This window comes from Akebia trifoliata, chromosome 3 (assembly GCF_017979445.1).
Source record: "Akebia trifoliata isolate Shusen 1 chromosome 3, ASM1797944v1, whole genome shotgun sequence".
In the NCBI taxonomy this organism is placed as follows: Eukaryota; Viridiplantae; Streptophyta; class Magnoliopsida; order Ranunculales; family Lardizabalaceae; genus Akebia; species Akebia trifoliata.
In genome coordinates, this window is record NC_141377.1 from 1,370,405 (window position 1) to 1,388,382 (window position 17,978).

Below are 17,978 nucleotides of genomic sequence, written 5' to 3' on the forward strand. Positions count from 1 at the left end.
ATTTATAGCGGCGGACTTTCATATCCGCTGCAATAGGTTCATCTTTTAATTAATAAAATATATTGTATAACGGCGGATATTCAGATCCGCCACAATAGGTCATTTTTCAATTATCAGAATATACATTATATAGCGGCGGATATTCAGATCCGCCACAATAGGTAAATTTTTAAATTTAAAAAAAATAAATATTTTTTCCTGAATATTAATAAAGATCTGTTTTTTCTCCTTTATCAATAGAATTAGTAAGTAATATAATCCACAATAAGGACACCCAATTAATAGACCTGATGACGCATCATCACTACTGGAACCGATACTTTCTCAACAAGGATATCTCTATATGGACGACATCATCATTCTTGAAGCAAATCTCACATAGTGCAGCAAACAGATAAGCGATTGCAATTCTCTACGAAGAAGCATGTCTTTGTTAATCAAAATTTTCAGACACAAATAAGCTTACACAAACTGAAACCAACTCAAATGTGAACACCGTTTAATGGCCATTTCTGTGATTATAGATCACATAACACTAGTGTTCTAACAAAGGGATAAAGAAGAGTATTAGTATTTCCATGGCTAGTCTCCATGAATCGAAGGTAAAAAATGCTGCAAGTTATCAGTACTTGTACTTAACATTGATTTCTGGCATGGATTCATCCAGAGAAAACATATTGTTTCTATTGGACTCTCACCAGATTCAAACAATTCAGAATTCCAACTTGGAAAAAAAAAACAGCTAGCCATGCTAATATATCCCATGACCTAAATTGTAGCATATGGAGTGGGAAAAAAAATACCTGCAGTATACCCGTCCATCTAATGTGTTCGATATCAACTCCATAAGTTAGATCATAGAGTCCATGAAAATAACCTCCTGAATAGAAGGAAAATACACAAATTAGAAATAAGATCGAATATTTTCCTACACTGCTGCAGGCATTCATCAGAGAGTTGCTAAAGTTCTAATTTAATATCTACTACTTGTAAAGAACAGGGCTGCTTAGATATATATACAAATTTTTTGCCAAAATCTTCAAATAAACCTATAAAATAATTCTTTCACTTAATCTCCAAAGGGGTATTTATGTCTTTTAAGAATACATTCTTGTTCCTGAACTTCAAAGAGATGAGTCGATCTCCTCTTCTGAGTATTCTCCCTTTCTATCCCCCAAAAATTGTTATAAAGGGAAGATGCCCACAAGAAAAAATAGAAGTGCCTCCTGCATTTTTTTCCTTTCTCTTTTCAAACACTGAATTGGTATTCTTTTCATAATTGTTTTTTTCCCGAGATTTTGAAAAGATTTAACTTTTAACCCAAACTCAACAATGCTTCCATTGGCTCCATTATTTAACTATTCTTATATCTGAGATTTATATGTAAATTTACTACGATACTCTTAATAATTTCATGTATTTTACTATCAACGCAATAGAAAAAGTGATTGTCGCATTTCTTAAAGGGCAATTTCTCGACTTAAGCATATCACATGGGTTTTACATGCCTCCTGCTAATATGTTTGACTAGAGTTAGAAAAAAATTAACTATTTTCAAAAACTTCTCTACAAGCTTCCTTTCTTTTTTGTGTACCAACTGAGAACAAAAAATACGCATGCTAATGCACTTTGAAAGCATAAAAAAATGAGGAAAACCAAACGCATATTGAATTATACAGTAAGGAAAATAATGAAATACATCACCTTGAAGCAAAAGACCAAAGGCCAATAGTTTCAAAGCCCGAAGTACAACCTTTTTAGATGCAACAACTCTGCATGACAATTTCTGTGTGCAATTTAGATTGTTAGCTCAAGAATACTTCAAGAAAAAAAAAACTCTATTATTTCCTCATTTTGGTATTCAATTGTGTTAAATGATTCAGACACTACAGTAAAACAGGGGACTAGGTTAGTGCATTAGGGATATAATAACATGAGCTGATGAGATAAATTTGCAAAAATTGAGCAAAAAATAAAAAGTTAATAACATGAGCTGATGGGATTAGAGCTATGGTTAGTGCATTAGGGATATAAAGCCAACATTAAGAAATGGTTGAAATATGTTTAAGCTTATATAATTAGGGTCATGTCGTAGTGGAGAAAAAATTAAAGACTGAAACAAAATGGTTAAATTGAGAAGTGTCAAATGTATAACCGAACAACCAGCATGTGTGCCTTCTTTACACTTCTATGTTTTTTTATACAACTCGAAAAAACAAAAACAGAAAGTTATCCTTTGATTAGAAGCAACAGTGAAACACAGTAACACGCAGCCAAGCACCACTTTCTAAATTAAATAACACCCCATACACATAATGGTTGCATAAATTTTGCACTTTTAGAATAGATGGCATTGAATGTGTTAATAAGAAAATATATACCTTGATTGTGTACCCAAGAGTAGTTAGATACATATCATCTTCATCTTGTTTCATTGCAGCTGTCCCTCGAAACAAATCAAACTGCGTTCCATAGCACCATGGTTCATCAAGATGAATGAAAATGCAATTTTTTAACCCACAAATCGAACAACTCAAAGAGATTACTACCTTGGTGCTGTTGCCATTTCAAAGCCTGACCAATCAGAGCCATTAATTGTGAAGGTGGCACCACAGTAACTTCAGCAGCAAGAGCAAAAAAACTCATGAGAGGGATAATTAATACAAGCATTTAGAGAGTGAAATTACCTGTAACCCCATTCATTATCATACCAAGACACGAGTTTCACGAACTTCTCATTCAGAGCAATTCCAGCCTTTGCATCAAAGATGCTTGACCTGCCAACATGATAAATTAACAACAATAAATAAACATATAAAATCCATATGAAGAAGAAGAAGAAGAAGGAGCTATTGTACTTACTATATAAATGAGAAGCAAGACTGCCATTGCTCATGTACACGTATTTAGAAAATAATTGAAGGGTATAGTTTTTAACTAAAAGTTGAAGTCTGCTTATAAAATCTAAAGAGTCGTGATACCTGACTATCTCATGGGTATACTCCATCGACTACGTGACAAGTAGGGGCAGCATAGATCTGTGCTCCTTAGGATACATGGTTCCCTCTAGATACATTTTTTTATGGGAAAGTACAGTTGTGAATGCCGAGGAGAGTAGATCTACGATTTTGAACTTGTCATGTCAGAGTAGTCGATTGAGTTTGCCACGTGGAATAGTCAGATTATAATGATTTAAAATCTAAATAAATAAATAATGAAGAGTTGTGGTCAAAGTCTAATATTGGCTCTTTATTACAATAACAAGCCATAGAAAGAGACCCATTATCCAGGTTCAAACTTAATGTTCTGACTTGATCCTTTATTAATAAATTGCTGGAGGCGAGATAATACATAGCCATCCAACAATGTCTTCTTCACTTTCACTCACATTTTCCTTCATATTCCTTTTCCTCTTCATCCTTTCCTCTGTTTCTCAAGCCACTGTTCCTCCTTCCAAGACATTCAAATTTATCAATCAAGGCATATTCAGAGAATACATCATAGAGTAAGATGGAAACTATTGAGTTTTAGATGTTTTCAACTCTCCCTTCACACTTTGCTTCTATAACATTACCCCAAATGCCTACACCCTCGCATTACGTATGGGTACCCCTTGTTCTGAATCACTCATGCGATGGGTTTGGGAGGCTACTTAATCGTGGGTACCACTCTGACCTTTGGTAGTAATGGCAATCTAGTCCAAAACATGTAATATGAAAGAAAACATTAACATATCAGATGGTTGTTGTATGCAACATGAATCCTGTTTCGTCGTTCAACTCTCATGAGATTTCTCTATGCCATACTCTTAACTTGAGCACAAGTTATTTAAGAGTTTTACCTAAGACTAGAAGTCATTAGGCACTAAGAGTTGATAGATAATGATGGAGTAGGAATGGGCATAATAGTATGCCCAATTTTACATATTCCCAGAATGTCCCAATTTATCTCTCACTGTATTTGATTCTAACATGTACAAAAAGGTTTCTACTTTGGTTCATGGTGATATGTACCTACTCATGGACAGTTATTGCAGTTGAAATATTCTCTTATCTCTAGTATGACCAACTAACGAAAGACTTGCCAATTGCACACGCTAATGAAAATGTAGGTAAATGGATGAACAAGAGAAAATTTTAGTGCAAGATATGCAAATCCTTGTCACTATCGAAAAAAATTGGCTTACGCATGCAATTTTTTCTTTTGTCCACATAGCACACTTAACCATGTTTTGACTCTAGAGGTTCCATTACTTGAGGTGGTTGCGATTTTCTCACATCTTTCAAATTACCTGTGAAGTTGAGGAGGCATAATCAGTAATTTCCTCTCTCACCACTAAACAGAAATTTGAATAATCAACGAAGCAAAAGCACAACGATATTAAATTTGTTCCAAATATGATGGCATTTTGATCACCATCAGGAGTGTACTGACCAGAGCAACTGATAGGACCTCAGCCTAGTCCCAGTTGTGTTATTTTTGAAGATGATGGCATTGGGAGTGGAGCACTCAGGCTTCCCACTCCAGACCCAACCTTCTCCCATTTGGTTGTCATAGATGCAGCATTGCTGTGGTTGCTGAAATTGAGTTTCTTGCCTTCAGATTGTCAAGTGTCTCCATGAAATCTGCACACGACGAACCTACACAGGAAATTGAATACTGAAATTGGTACCAATATGATAATATATGAATGAAAAAAATGGTTCAATAGTTTATGCATGATTTTATTAGTAGTTCCTCGTATTAAAGAAAATCAAAAAGGCCATGGATTTAGGTATTAAGAGTGGATATGAACATTCTTAACAGAAAACGTGGCTATAGGCAATTAAGTGGATATTCTATTTCATTTTTTCAGTCCTTCTTGAATTTGTAAGAGCACGTCTCATTAAATCTGAAAAATGGGTTGCACCATTCTAATAATTATTATGAGACCCAACAATGTGGAAAGTGTAACAGCAGAAACTTGATGCCAAAGGAAGTAGTGTTGAAAAAATTTGGATATAATATAATAGGCCCTGTATGACCTCCACACATGAAAAAATTTCTTTTAACAATGACTTAGGAGTGAGCATCTGATAAATCCCTTCAAACAATTCATGGATGCTTCACTTTAGTAATGCGTTAACTAACCCAATTGGGTATCTAATTAGTAATTAATGAATCATTTTTCCTGTATTTCCAGAGTAATCTTGGCAAATAAGAAGTACCCAATCTTACATGCGCGGGAAAAATTGTTCAAAATGGATTCCTAAAGTTCAAAATAAATCGACCCGAGTGATAAATTGCAACAAGAGTGAAAACAATTGCATGATGAAGACATAATAAAAGAACACAATCTCATAAATCACAAGACAAATCAATCACTAACCTCCAAGTTACAAAGAGACCTAACACACCTAAGAATATCAACACCACCCAACAACACATCCAAAGAAACCGCTTTTTATTCTTAATTGTGTAGGTTTGTGAAATGGAACCTAGTTTTTATAGGGAGTGTGATGTCTTGGTGAGGAATTTGCAAGGGAAGTTGGAAATACTTGCTGTATTGGTGCATTTTGAGGGTGATACCTGTGTTGATCACTATGATGACCATGAAGACATTCCATCATGCCATTCCAAGGATGACACCATTGATTCCATAATCCGATTAAGTGAGAAAATACAGAAACAAGTCATCATCTCTACAACAGTAAATGAAAATGCTGGAGAGGTCAAGCAGAACAAGTGCATTACATGTAATGCAACTGTGAGGGACGCCAAGCAATATCGGGAGCACTTTAAAAGCGAATGGCACAAGCATAACCTATCATGGACTTTAAGAGCACCTTAAGTGCAAGTTTTTGTCTTCATGGACATGGACTTTGAATACATATCCACAATCTATCACACTTTTCTGACATTGAGTTACAATATATATATATATATATAGAGAGAGCTAACATATTGGATGATTAGGTACATATGTCATGTTCTTTACTGATTTTTCTTGTTACAATACACATTTGATTCACATTGCATTTAATGATTGATAGAGAGGTGAATGATAGCTATGATGTAGTGCTAATACTATTTTTTGAAGAAAAAAAAAAACAGATGTCTATACAACCTACTGTGCTGGTAAGAAACTAAGTGACAACCACTAGGTGTTGCCTACTTAGTACCTCTGGTTTTACTAATTACTTTCTTTGTTCTATTTCAGCTTTATTTCAAATAATGCGTACAGCAACAAGTGGAGGCATGGCTTGAATACATATACACTGGTTACAGGCCTTGGTGTGGAGCTAATGGTGATTCACCATCTGTCATCTTGATCAGGATTTATTTTCTGTTCTAGGGTCTAAAATAGTAGTAGTATTGCAGTGATATTTTACCTGAGAAAATGAACATGTGACTTTGGACACGGGTTTATGGTCATTTGTAGAACCTAATTAATAAATTAAAGAATATTTTATTTCCCAATGAAGGTCTTGCAGTCCCTTTTATGTTACCCATTTTCATTCCTACCTTCCCAGCATTATCAATCCATTGAAGTTCAGTGGGTTTGGATGGAATTTGTAATGTAGGCTTCTAGTACGTGAAGAGTGGCTATAATGGAGAGCATCCCACAGTGGGCACCAGAGGATATTAGTTGATACAGGTATGAAGCTGAAGTTGCATTTTGTTCTTTGATAATGAGACTCATGTTAATAGATCGAGCATATTAGTGATACAGATGTTGAGGAAAATCAAAATTATAAATTAAGGCATTCAAGAAAATGTGATAGTTCAAATGAATAATAAACAAGAGAATGTCAATGGAGACAGTGATCTATGCTACATTGAAGCATATCCTTTGTCAGACTCAAGTGATGGAAGGGTCACCTTGCATCTAAAGGTTAGGACATTTTTTCTACTCAAAGCCATTGTTATGCTTTTGTAAGTTCTTAGTTTGATGCTTGTGAATACAAATATGGTTATGACTTCCGTTATCTGTACAAGGTTACCTAGAAACCAATCACTAATGTTATATGCTTGGCAAAACTGCTACATTTCATTTCAACTATTGAACTTCTATAACAGTTACCTAGAAAGTCTTACCTAATCTGTTACTTTTGAAACCAATCACTAATGTTATATGAAGTAGAACTAATGCCAATGGTATTTGTGTCAATCTGTGAAATTGGCTCATGTAATGTGAGCCTTATTTTGAATTACTATTAGGTGACAAAACCCATAACATAATACCAATAGACATCTTTCAAAGTTCAAATAACTCCCCAACTTCAATTGCTTCCCCATTTCCCACCTATACCACAACAAAATTCAATTTGTAGACAAGAGATCACTGGTACAACCTGCAATAGAAAAAATGGAAAATAAAAATAATACCTATACTCAACTTGAACTGCCAGTGATCTCTTATAAATTGGGAATTTCGCTTTCCTTTTTGCAAATAAGACTGAGAGACAAGTTAGTGCAGCCAATGTTCACAAGAAATCAATCTATTGGCTTCACAGAAAAGCCTGCGAGAAAATTTTAGAAATGATTAGACAAGCTAATGGGCCTACAATGAAAATTTATGACTACAAACTCTCAAACATGACATGAATGCTCCAGAGATACATACAAATTAAGTTAGCTATCCATTCATGAATAAGTGCTCTAATGGAAGCTATAAGAATTTTAAAATCTGATAATTCTAAGTAGAGAAGGATTTTAGTAATGAGTAACGAACAACAGAACTCTAAAATCAAAATACTAATCAGTAATTATTGGAACTCACTTACATAAAACACTACACATACAGTTCGATAACCACCAACAGAATACAAGGCACAACAAACATTTCTTGATTCTCCTTGTGTACCTCTTTTAGACCTCTAGCTTTCATGTTTAATTTCACTCTTCCCTAACCCCCAAATTGAATATAAGTGTGTAATAATAGTTTTCTAGTGTGCAATACATCCCTCATAATCAATCACTTTGTGTGGTGGAGAGAACTTAAAAATCTGCAAAGCTAATTCTGTTTTTTAGTGAAGATGCTCTGAGAAAAATGGAAAGAAAGCAGCTTTGGATTATACTTTTGGTTCTAAAGCACAAACCACAATACCAAAATCTCTAATTAAAGATGATGGACTTTTTGACCATTGTTTTGTTCTAAGCAATGTATGGGTCTTGATTGGAAAAAAGGTAAAAAAATAATGAAAAAAAGACTAACTTAGGCACTCTAAAATAAAGCACTAGAGTTTCAAGAAAGAAACAGACAGATACACACATAAATGGTGGCCCTCATCAATAGTGCAAGGACCCCAAATCCTTTTGTTTGATACACCCCTGGGTTTTCAAGCTGGTAATTTTGCTAAAATCGATATTTTCTAATTGGGATGTTTCATATCCCTTAAGGAATAATCTGGGGCCAAATATATAACTTGGGTTAACACATTCAGGCTTAAGGTTGGATCATTAAAAAGACCAATCCCAGCCCGTTTATCTAAACAATGTTAAAATTGAGCTCGAGAAGAACGCAATGAACTCATATATAGAGTTCATTTCGAGACCCATATCGAAAAAGCTTACTAGGGGAGTGGTATTTGTCTTTGAATTTAATTGACTATGATCACAGAGTATATTCACTGGACCTTGTAGCAAACACCTAGATCATGCAGTGACAATCGTGAGCTATGGAACAACAGAAGATGGGACTGATTACTTGATATTGAAGAAATTGAGATGTGATAAGTAAAAGCAAACTGATTATCACTAAAAACAGTCTACATATATCGAAATTAAAACATCATGGGGATGAGATCAGAACCATGCTTGACAAGAGGTGTACCATCTAAGATTAGATTGAAATACTTTGATAACAATCGAAACACCTTATTCTGAGATCTTATTGTCACAACGGGACCTTGCTGTAAGACTCAGTCTCATTTTAAAACCATGCCTTCAAAGCAAGTCTTAGAATCATGTTTGCGGAAAATATTTCGATCTCAGGAAAAACCAAAATAGTCCCAACCAAATATAATAAACCTTTTGAAATATTAAATGTCTCGAGTGAAGGTTTTATTCTTATTTCACAAGCCAAAACCAGAACATCCCACAAAAACATTTCAAAAACCACAAAATTTTGAACCATGTTTCAAAGCAACCCTATTTATAGTTTCCAAAGGAAGTAATAACTGGAATATAATAATACTACTTACAAATCACAAATCAGTAATGTAGTTTCTATGCACACAGACACGCCACACTATACATACCACATAACAATTGACCAGTCACTGTAAGTTTCTACCTCATTCACACAAACAAATGAAATAACAAACAGAATATGGAAGCAAAGCAGCAACATAGTAAAGGGTAGCGTTCAAGGGCAAACTTTTTAGCAAACTTTTTGGCAAAACATTTTTCAAAACATGGGTTAGAGGTTTTGGAATGGGCTGATTTTTGGTGAGGATGATCTCTATGGTGAGTAGATCATCCTCACCAAAAATCAGCCCATTCCAAAACTTCTAACCCATGTTTACCAGTTGAAAAATCGTAGACCGTCCATTTTTTGTAAACTGTTTTTGATGGGGTTAGAAGTTTTGGAATGGGCTGATTTTTGGTGATGATGATCTCCTCACTGTAGAGATCATCCTCACCAAAAATCAGCCCATTCCAAAACCTCTAACTCATGTTTTGAAAAATGTTTTGCCAAAAAGTTTGCTAAAAAGTTGGCCATTGAACACCCCCCCATAGTAAATATACAAATTAAAACTACACTTTTTTTTTTCCTTTCTAAAAACTAATGTGCAGGACCAACGGTGGCGGTGGCATATTGATTTTAAGCCATCTTAAATGGCTTAATTTCATAAGCAATAGTTCAAGTTAATAGATTACTAATGCAATTGATAGGACAGTGCAAGTCTGGGAAGTGTGTGCAATATCAGATATGGCTCATCAATTGGGCATTCATAATGGAGGGCACATGTAGCAAACATATCTTCAGTATTTCTTAAGCAAGCAGACTTGATTGATAAAAAACTATATATGTAAAAACTCAATTGAATCCAATGGTAGTATGCACAACAAAGATAATACACAACACTTGAGAACTATGTGACGAATCATAGGTTCATAGTTCTCAAAGGACTCAACTTCCATACTATGCATTGCCAAGATCAAATAATCGACTCATATTTATGAATCATATGCCACCTCTTGGCTGGGATTTTCTTAAACAGTTGGTTAAGACAAGTGTGGTGGACGTATCAGCTGCTACGAAAAACACAGAATACTCATTGAACACAAACACAACAGTAGCCACAACAGCAGCTGTCCCCATTTCCCCACAACAGTAGACTGATCTTCAAGATGGGTATGTTCTCCGCACTATAAAAAGGGTTGCACCCCTCCTAATTTCACACACGTTTGAACTCTCAATTTCATTTCTTTTTCTTTCACCTACTCTTACTCATTCCTTCATTCTCTTGCCATTTTTGGAAGCCGCATCATCTCTCAACGAACCTCAAAAACTTGTCCACTTTCCCCAACCTTCCTAATTTCAAACATCGAGCCACCAATAACCCACATAGATGAACCCCCACAAAAATTGCCCAAGTTATTTCCTAGTTTTCCTTGATACCATCGAACACTTGCCCAATTTACCCCTAACACTACCCCCTATTTATCCCAACGTAATAGAAGCTTTGCTTGTGCTACAACTTAGATATTGAAAGGACTACCAAAGTATTGCCCAATCTTCCATTGAGCTAACAAGTGTAAAAAATAAAATATTTACATTCAATAATAAGACTATTCTGTGTAGATGCCCAATCTTCCATTGAGATAATGTGAATAACCAGGATTGTTTGATCTCTAGAAAGATTCCATTCAATAGAGAAATAGGTAAATTACAAGGGAAAAAAAAAACCAGCAATAACTATTCTGACTTGTGTGATCTCATTACAGAAATTGGTCAAAGATTCTCACTAGAGGAGGCTTGTTGGATGATCGGTGGTGGTTTCTATTATAATATCCCTAAATGCATCTGGAAATAAAGTGTTTGCTAGGACTTCACAATCTTTATTTAGGGTGTGAAGGTCTTTTTCTTGGTTTGAAACAGATCAGTTTTGGATGGTTTTGTTTGTTACAAGACTCTGTAGGAATCTGATGCATTAAGTAACAGTTTTTTTTTTTTCCCCCATTAAATTTTCAATTTTATATGTTCCAATGTATTTCATCAGAACATTGATTATGAAGACTGCAAATCTACCCTTATTTTCTACCCTTTATAGTGATCTCTCTCCTCTCTTCATTTCTTTTGACATGTTCACCGTTTTATTATCATTCTTCTTTCTGATTTAGAAATCTGAAATAAAGCTCTCATCCAATCTGAGATCCCAGTCATCTCATACTCGAAGTTAATTTCAAATTTTTGCATAAAAAAACAAGGGTTTCAACCCGACAACAAGTAGAACAATCGTAGTTCAACATCAAAAGAGTACCTGAGATGCGAATCCAAATTGAAGATTGAGGAGAGTTTGTGGCAGCTGAGGTTGAGGGTTCAAGTCCCTCCTTTCGCTCCTAGCGGTACAATCCGGCGTCAACCCTCACGACAGCGACCACGAAGCTGGTGCTACACGAAGCCGGTGTTACACGAAGCTGGCGCTACAAATAACGATGAGATCAAGGGCTGAACCAACCCTCTAAACAGAAGAAGGGTCGATTGAAACTCCAATCGAGCTCAAACGGAAGAACAAAGGGAAAAAACTCTAAGATTTAGGGATTTCAAAGAAATGGAGAGAATGAGAAGAAGAGAAGAGAAAATGGCTGAACGAAAATGAAGTTTTGAACCTTCGTCCTTTAAAATTACCGCGAAAATTTTGCGCCAAATCGATCGGCCGTTTGGAGTATATGGTATAGCGGCGGAGCAAACAATCCGCTCTCATAGGAAATTAAAAAAAAAAATTCGCAAGCCTAAACAATTAAAATAACTATTTTTTTAGTGGCGGATACCCTCATCCGCTGCTATGTTAATTTAAAAGAAAAAAATTAATACAGATGAATTCATAAATCCAATTTTTTATATTAAAAAAACTAATTTTTTAGTGGCGGAACAATTTATCCGCTGCCATACTCAATTTAAAAAAAAAAGAAAATAATTTTTTAACGGCGGATACATTCATCCGCTGCTATATCCACTCTCAATAAAATAAATTATTTTTTTTTTCAATAAAAATCATTCTGTAGCGGCGGAAATAATAATCCGCTGCCATATTCAATAAAAAATAAATTGATAAAGAGCTCATCAACATAACTTTTTATACTTCAAAAAAAAAAATCTGATTTTTTTAGTGGCGGATATATTAATCCGCTGCTATAGTCAATTTTCATTAAATATTTAAAATAGTCATTCTATAGGGGCGGATATCCAAATCCGCCGCTATATTAAATTTTATAATACATTGGTAAAGAGAACACATTAACAGAACGTTTTATATTAAAAAAAATTGAATTTTTTACTGGCGGATTCTCATATCCGCTGCTATATTCAAATAAAAACAATTTTATAAGCAAAACTCACTAGATCGAACTTTAATATAAAAGAAAATTTGGTTTTATAGCGGCGAACATACTGGCCCGCTGCTATAGGAATTGAATATATGAGGTTGGCATTTGCTTAGGTATCTATCGAGGCAGATAATTATATCCGCTGCAACATGTATATATATAGAGGCAGATAAACGGATCCGCTGTTATAAAACGCTGTTGTAGGCCAAAAATGTTGTATTTAAAAATCAATGGAACAATAACCTCATTATCACCACCATCACCAATTTCATCATTACCATCCTTATTAACATTACTATCATATGGCCTAATTTTTCTTTTCGAGTTTTTGAAATGAAATGGATAATACACATATGAATCATAAGCTGCATATTTTTCATTTATCAAATTTTAGACCGGATTTTTGAAATCCAAAATCGAAAAGGGTGCTCTAATAAACATTTACTACTGCTCAAAAATTAGAAGGCCAAAGATAGTTTTTAGGCTTAATCGATCGGAAAACTCAAAACATATATGATAGAATTGAGCCACACGAAAAAAAAGGCAAAAATGAAAGAGAATAAAAAAATAAAAAAAAAATTGATTTTTCAATGTATATTGTATTTGAATTTGAGGTTATAAATAAAAATTAGGGGTGCAACTTGATTCAGATTAGGCCAAATTGGAACCAGGCTGACATAGGTCGGTTACCCTAAATAAGAACCAGAATTGAATCGAAATGACAATAGAACCAATCAAACTAAACTAAGGTCAGTTTAATTTGGTTCAATCCTATGAGTTATCAATATCTATAGACTTTCTTGGAAATAATATAATTTATAATGAAAACAAAAAACAATAAGTCAGTAATCTATCATTAAAAAAAAGTCATTAATTTATCCAACAAAAACAAAGTCATTAATCTATGACCTAATTCCTAAAATAATTCATAATAAATATATATTGATTTATTTATTATATTACGGTTCATTTCTTGATTTGGTTTGGATCTGTGCAAGTTTGAATTGAAAATGAAATGAAATTGAACCCAAAATCAAACGACAATTTTTTCTAAATCAAACTAGCAAAAGACAATCGATTTTGTTCGATTTTCGATTTGAACCGGACCAAGTTGTACCCCTAAGAGAAATAGATAAAGTGGAGCCAACACTCATGAAATAAAAGCCTTAAAAGGTTCTCAAAAAGGGAATTTTAATATGTCAATAAATGAAAAAAAAAAAAAAATTAGGACTTGATCTAATCCGGATTGGGTTAGGGCATAATTATAGGTTAATATGATATTAATTGTAAATTCGATTGGACGATCTTCAACACCAAAATAAAAAAATAAAAAAAAAATTTAAAAATATACCTTTTTATTAAAATAAAATAAAAATACTTGTCATCTTATTTCGCTAGATTCAAGTCTAAGCCCGTTAGGGCTGGGTTACGACTTAGTCAACTTAGGCCGCTGGTTTAGGCAGAGTCCGACCCGAACCAGCCGATTGGCAGCACAAGTTGAATCTCTAGGATATATATTCTCATCTCGGCTCTTTGGTTGGACACTATTTTACCAACGTCGTTGGGCATTAGAAAGTCCGCGCCTATAATACCTAAATGGGTTTTCCTTCGAAATCTGTATCAAACTCTGTTCTAGGGTTTGAGGGAGTTGTCTAGGGTTTTATAGATATATTGGCAGCCAAACCACCGTCCGTGATGGATTCTTCGCCTCTAAACTCCGCCGAGTTGCAGCAATTTATCGATGTAAGATCCCTGAAACTTCTCATCTTTCTTGATTCCATTATACTTAATGTTTCTGTCGTTTACGACAGATTTATGTTTGTGTTGTATCTTTAGATTTGTTATGTGGAACCTTGATTTTGAGGTTGATGGATTTAGTGTGCTCGATTTGGAAATCTTAGCTCATTTTCAAGTTGACTAATCCATCATTGTTGAATCCTAATGGGAATCACTGAGTCATAATTGAGTTTGAGTCCATTTGATTCGAGCATGGCGGGTTAACAATTTCGATTCGGGAACGAATGTGATAGTACGTTTTGAAAAATTCAGGTCTGTTTGGGTCGTTGTTTCTGCGTCATGAAAAGATATATATTTTTTCAACAATAAGGCGATCCAAACAGGCACTCAAGTTAAATATTGTTATGTAGCCTTTCGTAGTTATTAGGAGTATGAGAAATATAAAGCTGAGTATAATTATTTGCACTTTGTTGGGTTAGCGAAAAAGTTCTATAGCATTAAATTTAGTTCCTATACATATCAGTTGTAATTAGTTGCTTGAATGAATGAAATCACCTTTCAATTGGATGTGTCCCCCATTGAACCTTGCATACTCCCTAGGGGGATCCCCAGTCGCATATTGCCATCGATTGACCACCAACTTCAATCATGGTTTTAAAACTCATTTTTTACATCTTGTCTCGTCCATGAATGAGATCAAGTCATCTCGGACGAGTTTTCCGATACATTTGAGTCATCTCATTCAACAATGAGAAAAATGAACTGTGAATGTAAATCTCGTCCGATACGTTTGACATGTCTATCCATCTCATTGGTGGGAGATACCGAGACGTATCAGACGAGTCGTCTCATTCTCAGACGAGATTTAAAATCATGACTTCAATCGAACGACAAGTTGATAGCACACTTTAAAAAACTAAGGTTTGTTTGGGTTGACGTTTTTGTGCCAAGAAAAAATAGTTGGCCTTGGGACGACTTTCATGCCAAGGTGTATTTTTCTTCTTTTGCAATTATGACAAGTCAAATAGGCACAAAAGTAAAAAATCTGTTATATAACTTTTCCAAGTATGATGAAATATAGTATGTGTGGTACAATAGCATGTACGGTGGGTATTTGCATTTCGTCAGGGTAAGTAAAAAAGTTTAATAGTTTTAGGTTTAGTTTTCTATAAATGTCAGTTGTAGTTAGTTGCTTGAATGAATAGAATAACCTCTATTCTTTGTGAGGTTTTAGGGGTTTTTTTTTTTCAATAAATATTGATTGTAATTAGTTGCATTTGAATGAATGAAATCACCCTTCTTCATTATGATAAATCCCTAGGAGGCTTACTCCCACCTCAAATCGGCATGTGCAGGAGGTTTGATCTGCCTTAAATCAGATCAATATAGTAGTTGAATTAGTACAAATGTACAATATATATATTTTTTTTTTTGAAAAGTGGTACAAATGTACAACATCATGCATGGTAGAGATGAGTAGTTGTTTTATTAGGTTAAGTCAAAAAGTTCGATAGCAATATGTTTAGTTTTTGATAAATATCAGTTGTAATTTGTTGGTTGAATCAATGAAAATCACCCTTTTTGTAATAGATAGAAGGCTTGCTCCCACGTCGAATTGAGGTGCACGAGAGGTTTAGTCTGCGTCAAGTTTGAACAATCTCTCATCTTCTTCTTGTCTTATTCTTCATTATGAGAACTGAACAATAAGTTTCAAACTAAGTTCTACCCAAATAGAACACTAATACCTACTTTGAATTCTCTAGTTGATTCATCAAGTTATGAAAAACATTTTGTTCTGTCATTGTTGGTTGTTCCATGTGTATGGTCATTGAAAGTTGGTAAATGTTTTTCAGTCTTTAAAACATATATGTGGTTTCTCTTCCATTAGATCCCTTGTCCGGCCCACCCCCCGCCACCCTTCTCCATTTCTTGTTACAGATGTAAAAATATCACAAAACAAATGATCTCCCAAGAATGGGCTGATTATATCAGATGGTGCCACCCCTCTCCATTTCTTGTTACAGATGTAAAAATATCACAAAACAAATGAACTCCCAAGAATGGGCTGATTAGATCAGATGGTGTCTAAACATTTTCTAGTTGGAACTCAAAACTATAAGTTGAAGAAAAACCACTGGTCTACCCGACAAAATTCCTTCAAAATTGCATTGTCCTTGATAAATGACTTTTCCTTTTTCATATTGTTTATTTGTTGGGGAACTTTGGATAGTTTTTTTTTTTTTAAGATTTGGATGACATCAAAGTGGTCACATCTTTTTGAAAATGCTATTATGAGGGATTAATCCCCCCCCCCCCCCCTGCTTTTTTTTTCTTCAAGTACCCATAAAGGTGCTAATAGATTTGATACACACTAATAAACCTGAAAATTTTCATTGTTGATTGTGACCTCAAGGTGCAATATTTTTAATTAAGTGGTCACATCTTTTTGAAAATGCTATTATGAGGGATTAATCCCCCCCCCCCCCCCCCCTGCTTTTTTTTTCTTCAAGTACCCATAAAGATGCTAATAGATTTGATACACACTAATGAACCTGAAAATTTTCATTGTTGATTGTGACCTCAAGGTGCAATATTTTTAATTAAGCATCTAATAACCACTTTTGCAAAATAAAAAATAGTATCTTTTGTGGGTTCTTTAACCTAATGCGATGCATCTAGTTTACAATTAAATTTGAGCCTGTTAGTTGATTCTGTCTTTGTTTTAGTCTATTCATTTGAGCTATTACGTCGTATTTTTTATGGCTAGATGAACCACGGTGAGATATCCAAAAGAAGTTTAAATGATTATGATCTACATCCATTTCAGTTTGAATTTGATCTAGGGATCTCTCTGTTTGGACCCGTTGAACAGTGGTTGTTGTCTTCCCCTCCTTGCACTATTGAGAGCTTCTTAGATTTATTCTTTCTTAAACCATTTTAATGACACTAATTGTCACTTTTATGCAGCAAGAAAAGCAGAAAGCCATGCTTAACGAGATGGTGGCAAAGCTCACTGATGCATGTTGGGACAAATGTATCACTGGTACCCCAGGTAGCAAGTTCAGCTCTAGTGAAACAACTTGCCTTTCAAACTGTGCTCAACGTTACATGGATATGAGCCTCATGATTATGAAACGCTTTCAGTCTATGCACTGAAGTATTTTGACCAATCGCCCCATTTAAGATATCTTGAGAACACCCTCCTCCCCCCCAATTCTCCTTTTTTTTTTTTTTTTTTTTGGTGGGGGTTAATTATTAAGAGAAATGATTTGTATTTTTGGAGAATTATATTCAGTTTTCTAGTTTCAGACATTGCACATAATGAATTGCTTCATCTTTGCATTGTTTGGAAACTACATGCAAGGATGATCTTTAGCTGCCAGTACTCGATGATTATCTTTTAGTAATTCTTGTGTTAGAATCATGAGAGTGATATGCTGTGGTTCTTGATGGTGTCATGGAAAAATGCCCAATAATTTTCTATTTGTCCAATGAAATTTCTTGCATATTATGGTATATTTCCTTGAACGTTTCTGACCATCTAATATCTTATATAAACTTGTATTTTAAAGAGGTGTAGCTGCTTTGAAATGAAATATAGAGTTTGACACAAATGACTTACCTGTAGTGCCTCCTGATGTGCACAGCACCAAGTGTATGTATCTTTCCTTAAACAAGCCATTCATACAGTCTAGAAAACCCAG

General features: G+C 34.6%; 2 protein-coding genes across 19 annotated transcripts; one reads left to right on the forward strand and one right to left on the reverse strand.

The window, feature by feature from the left end:
* Positions 1 to 254: 254 nt before the first annotated feature.
* On the reverse strand, positions 255 to 11,943 carry LOC147405390 (uncharacterized). Of its 18 annotated transcripts, none has more exons than XR_015175935.1 (10): positions 11,472 to 11,943; positions 7,369 to 7,502; positions 4,435 to 4,640; positions 4,187 to 4,291; positions 2,712 to 2,777; positions 2,550 to 2,618; positions 2,382 to 2,462; positions 1,705 to 1,786; positions 804 to 880; positions 255 to 412 (listed from the first exon to the last, which is right to left on the reverse strand). XR_015175935.1 is itself a non-coding variant. In XM_086433145.1 (9 exons), the coding sequence occupies exons 6-9, from the start codon at positions 2,433 to 2,435 to the stop codon at positions 305 to 307; spliced, it is 321 nt and encodes a 106-aa protein (XP_086289271.1). In that variant the 5' UTR covers positions 2,436 to 2,462; positions 2,550 to 2,777; positions 3,389 to 4,291; positions 4,435 to 4,640; positions 7,369 to 7,502; positions 11,472 to 11,943; the 3' UTR covers positions 255 to 304. The 18 variants fall into 18 exon arrangements, 1 of the variants encoding a protein (XP_086289271.1); XR_015175934.1 differs by having other exon boundaries at positions 2,688 to 2,777; XR_015175933.1 differs by having other exon boundaries at positions 256 to 412; positions 3,389 to 4,291.
* Positions 11,944 to 14,122: 2,179 nt separating this feature from the next.
* On the forward strand, positions 14,123 to 17,771 carry TIM8 (translocase inner membrane subunit 8). The gene is made up of 2 exons (XM_086433146.1): positions 14,123 to 14,280; positions 17,242 to 17,771. Exons 1-2 carry the CDS (start codon positions 14,233 to 14,235, stop codon positions 17,428 to 17,430), a joined length of 237 nt encoding a protein of 78 aa, XP_086289272.1. The 5' UTR covers positions 14,123 to 14,232; the 3' UTR covers positions 17,431 to 17,771.
* The last annotated feature ends 207 nt before the right edge of the window (positions 17,772 to 17,978 follow it).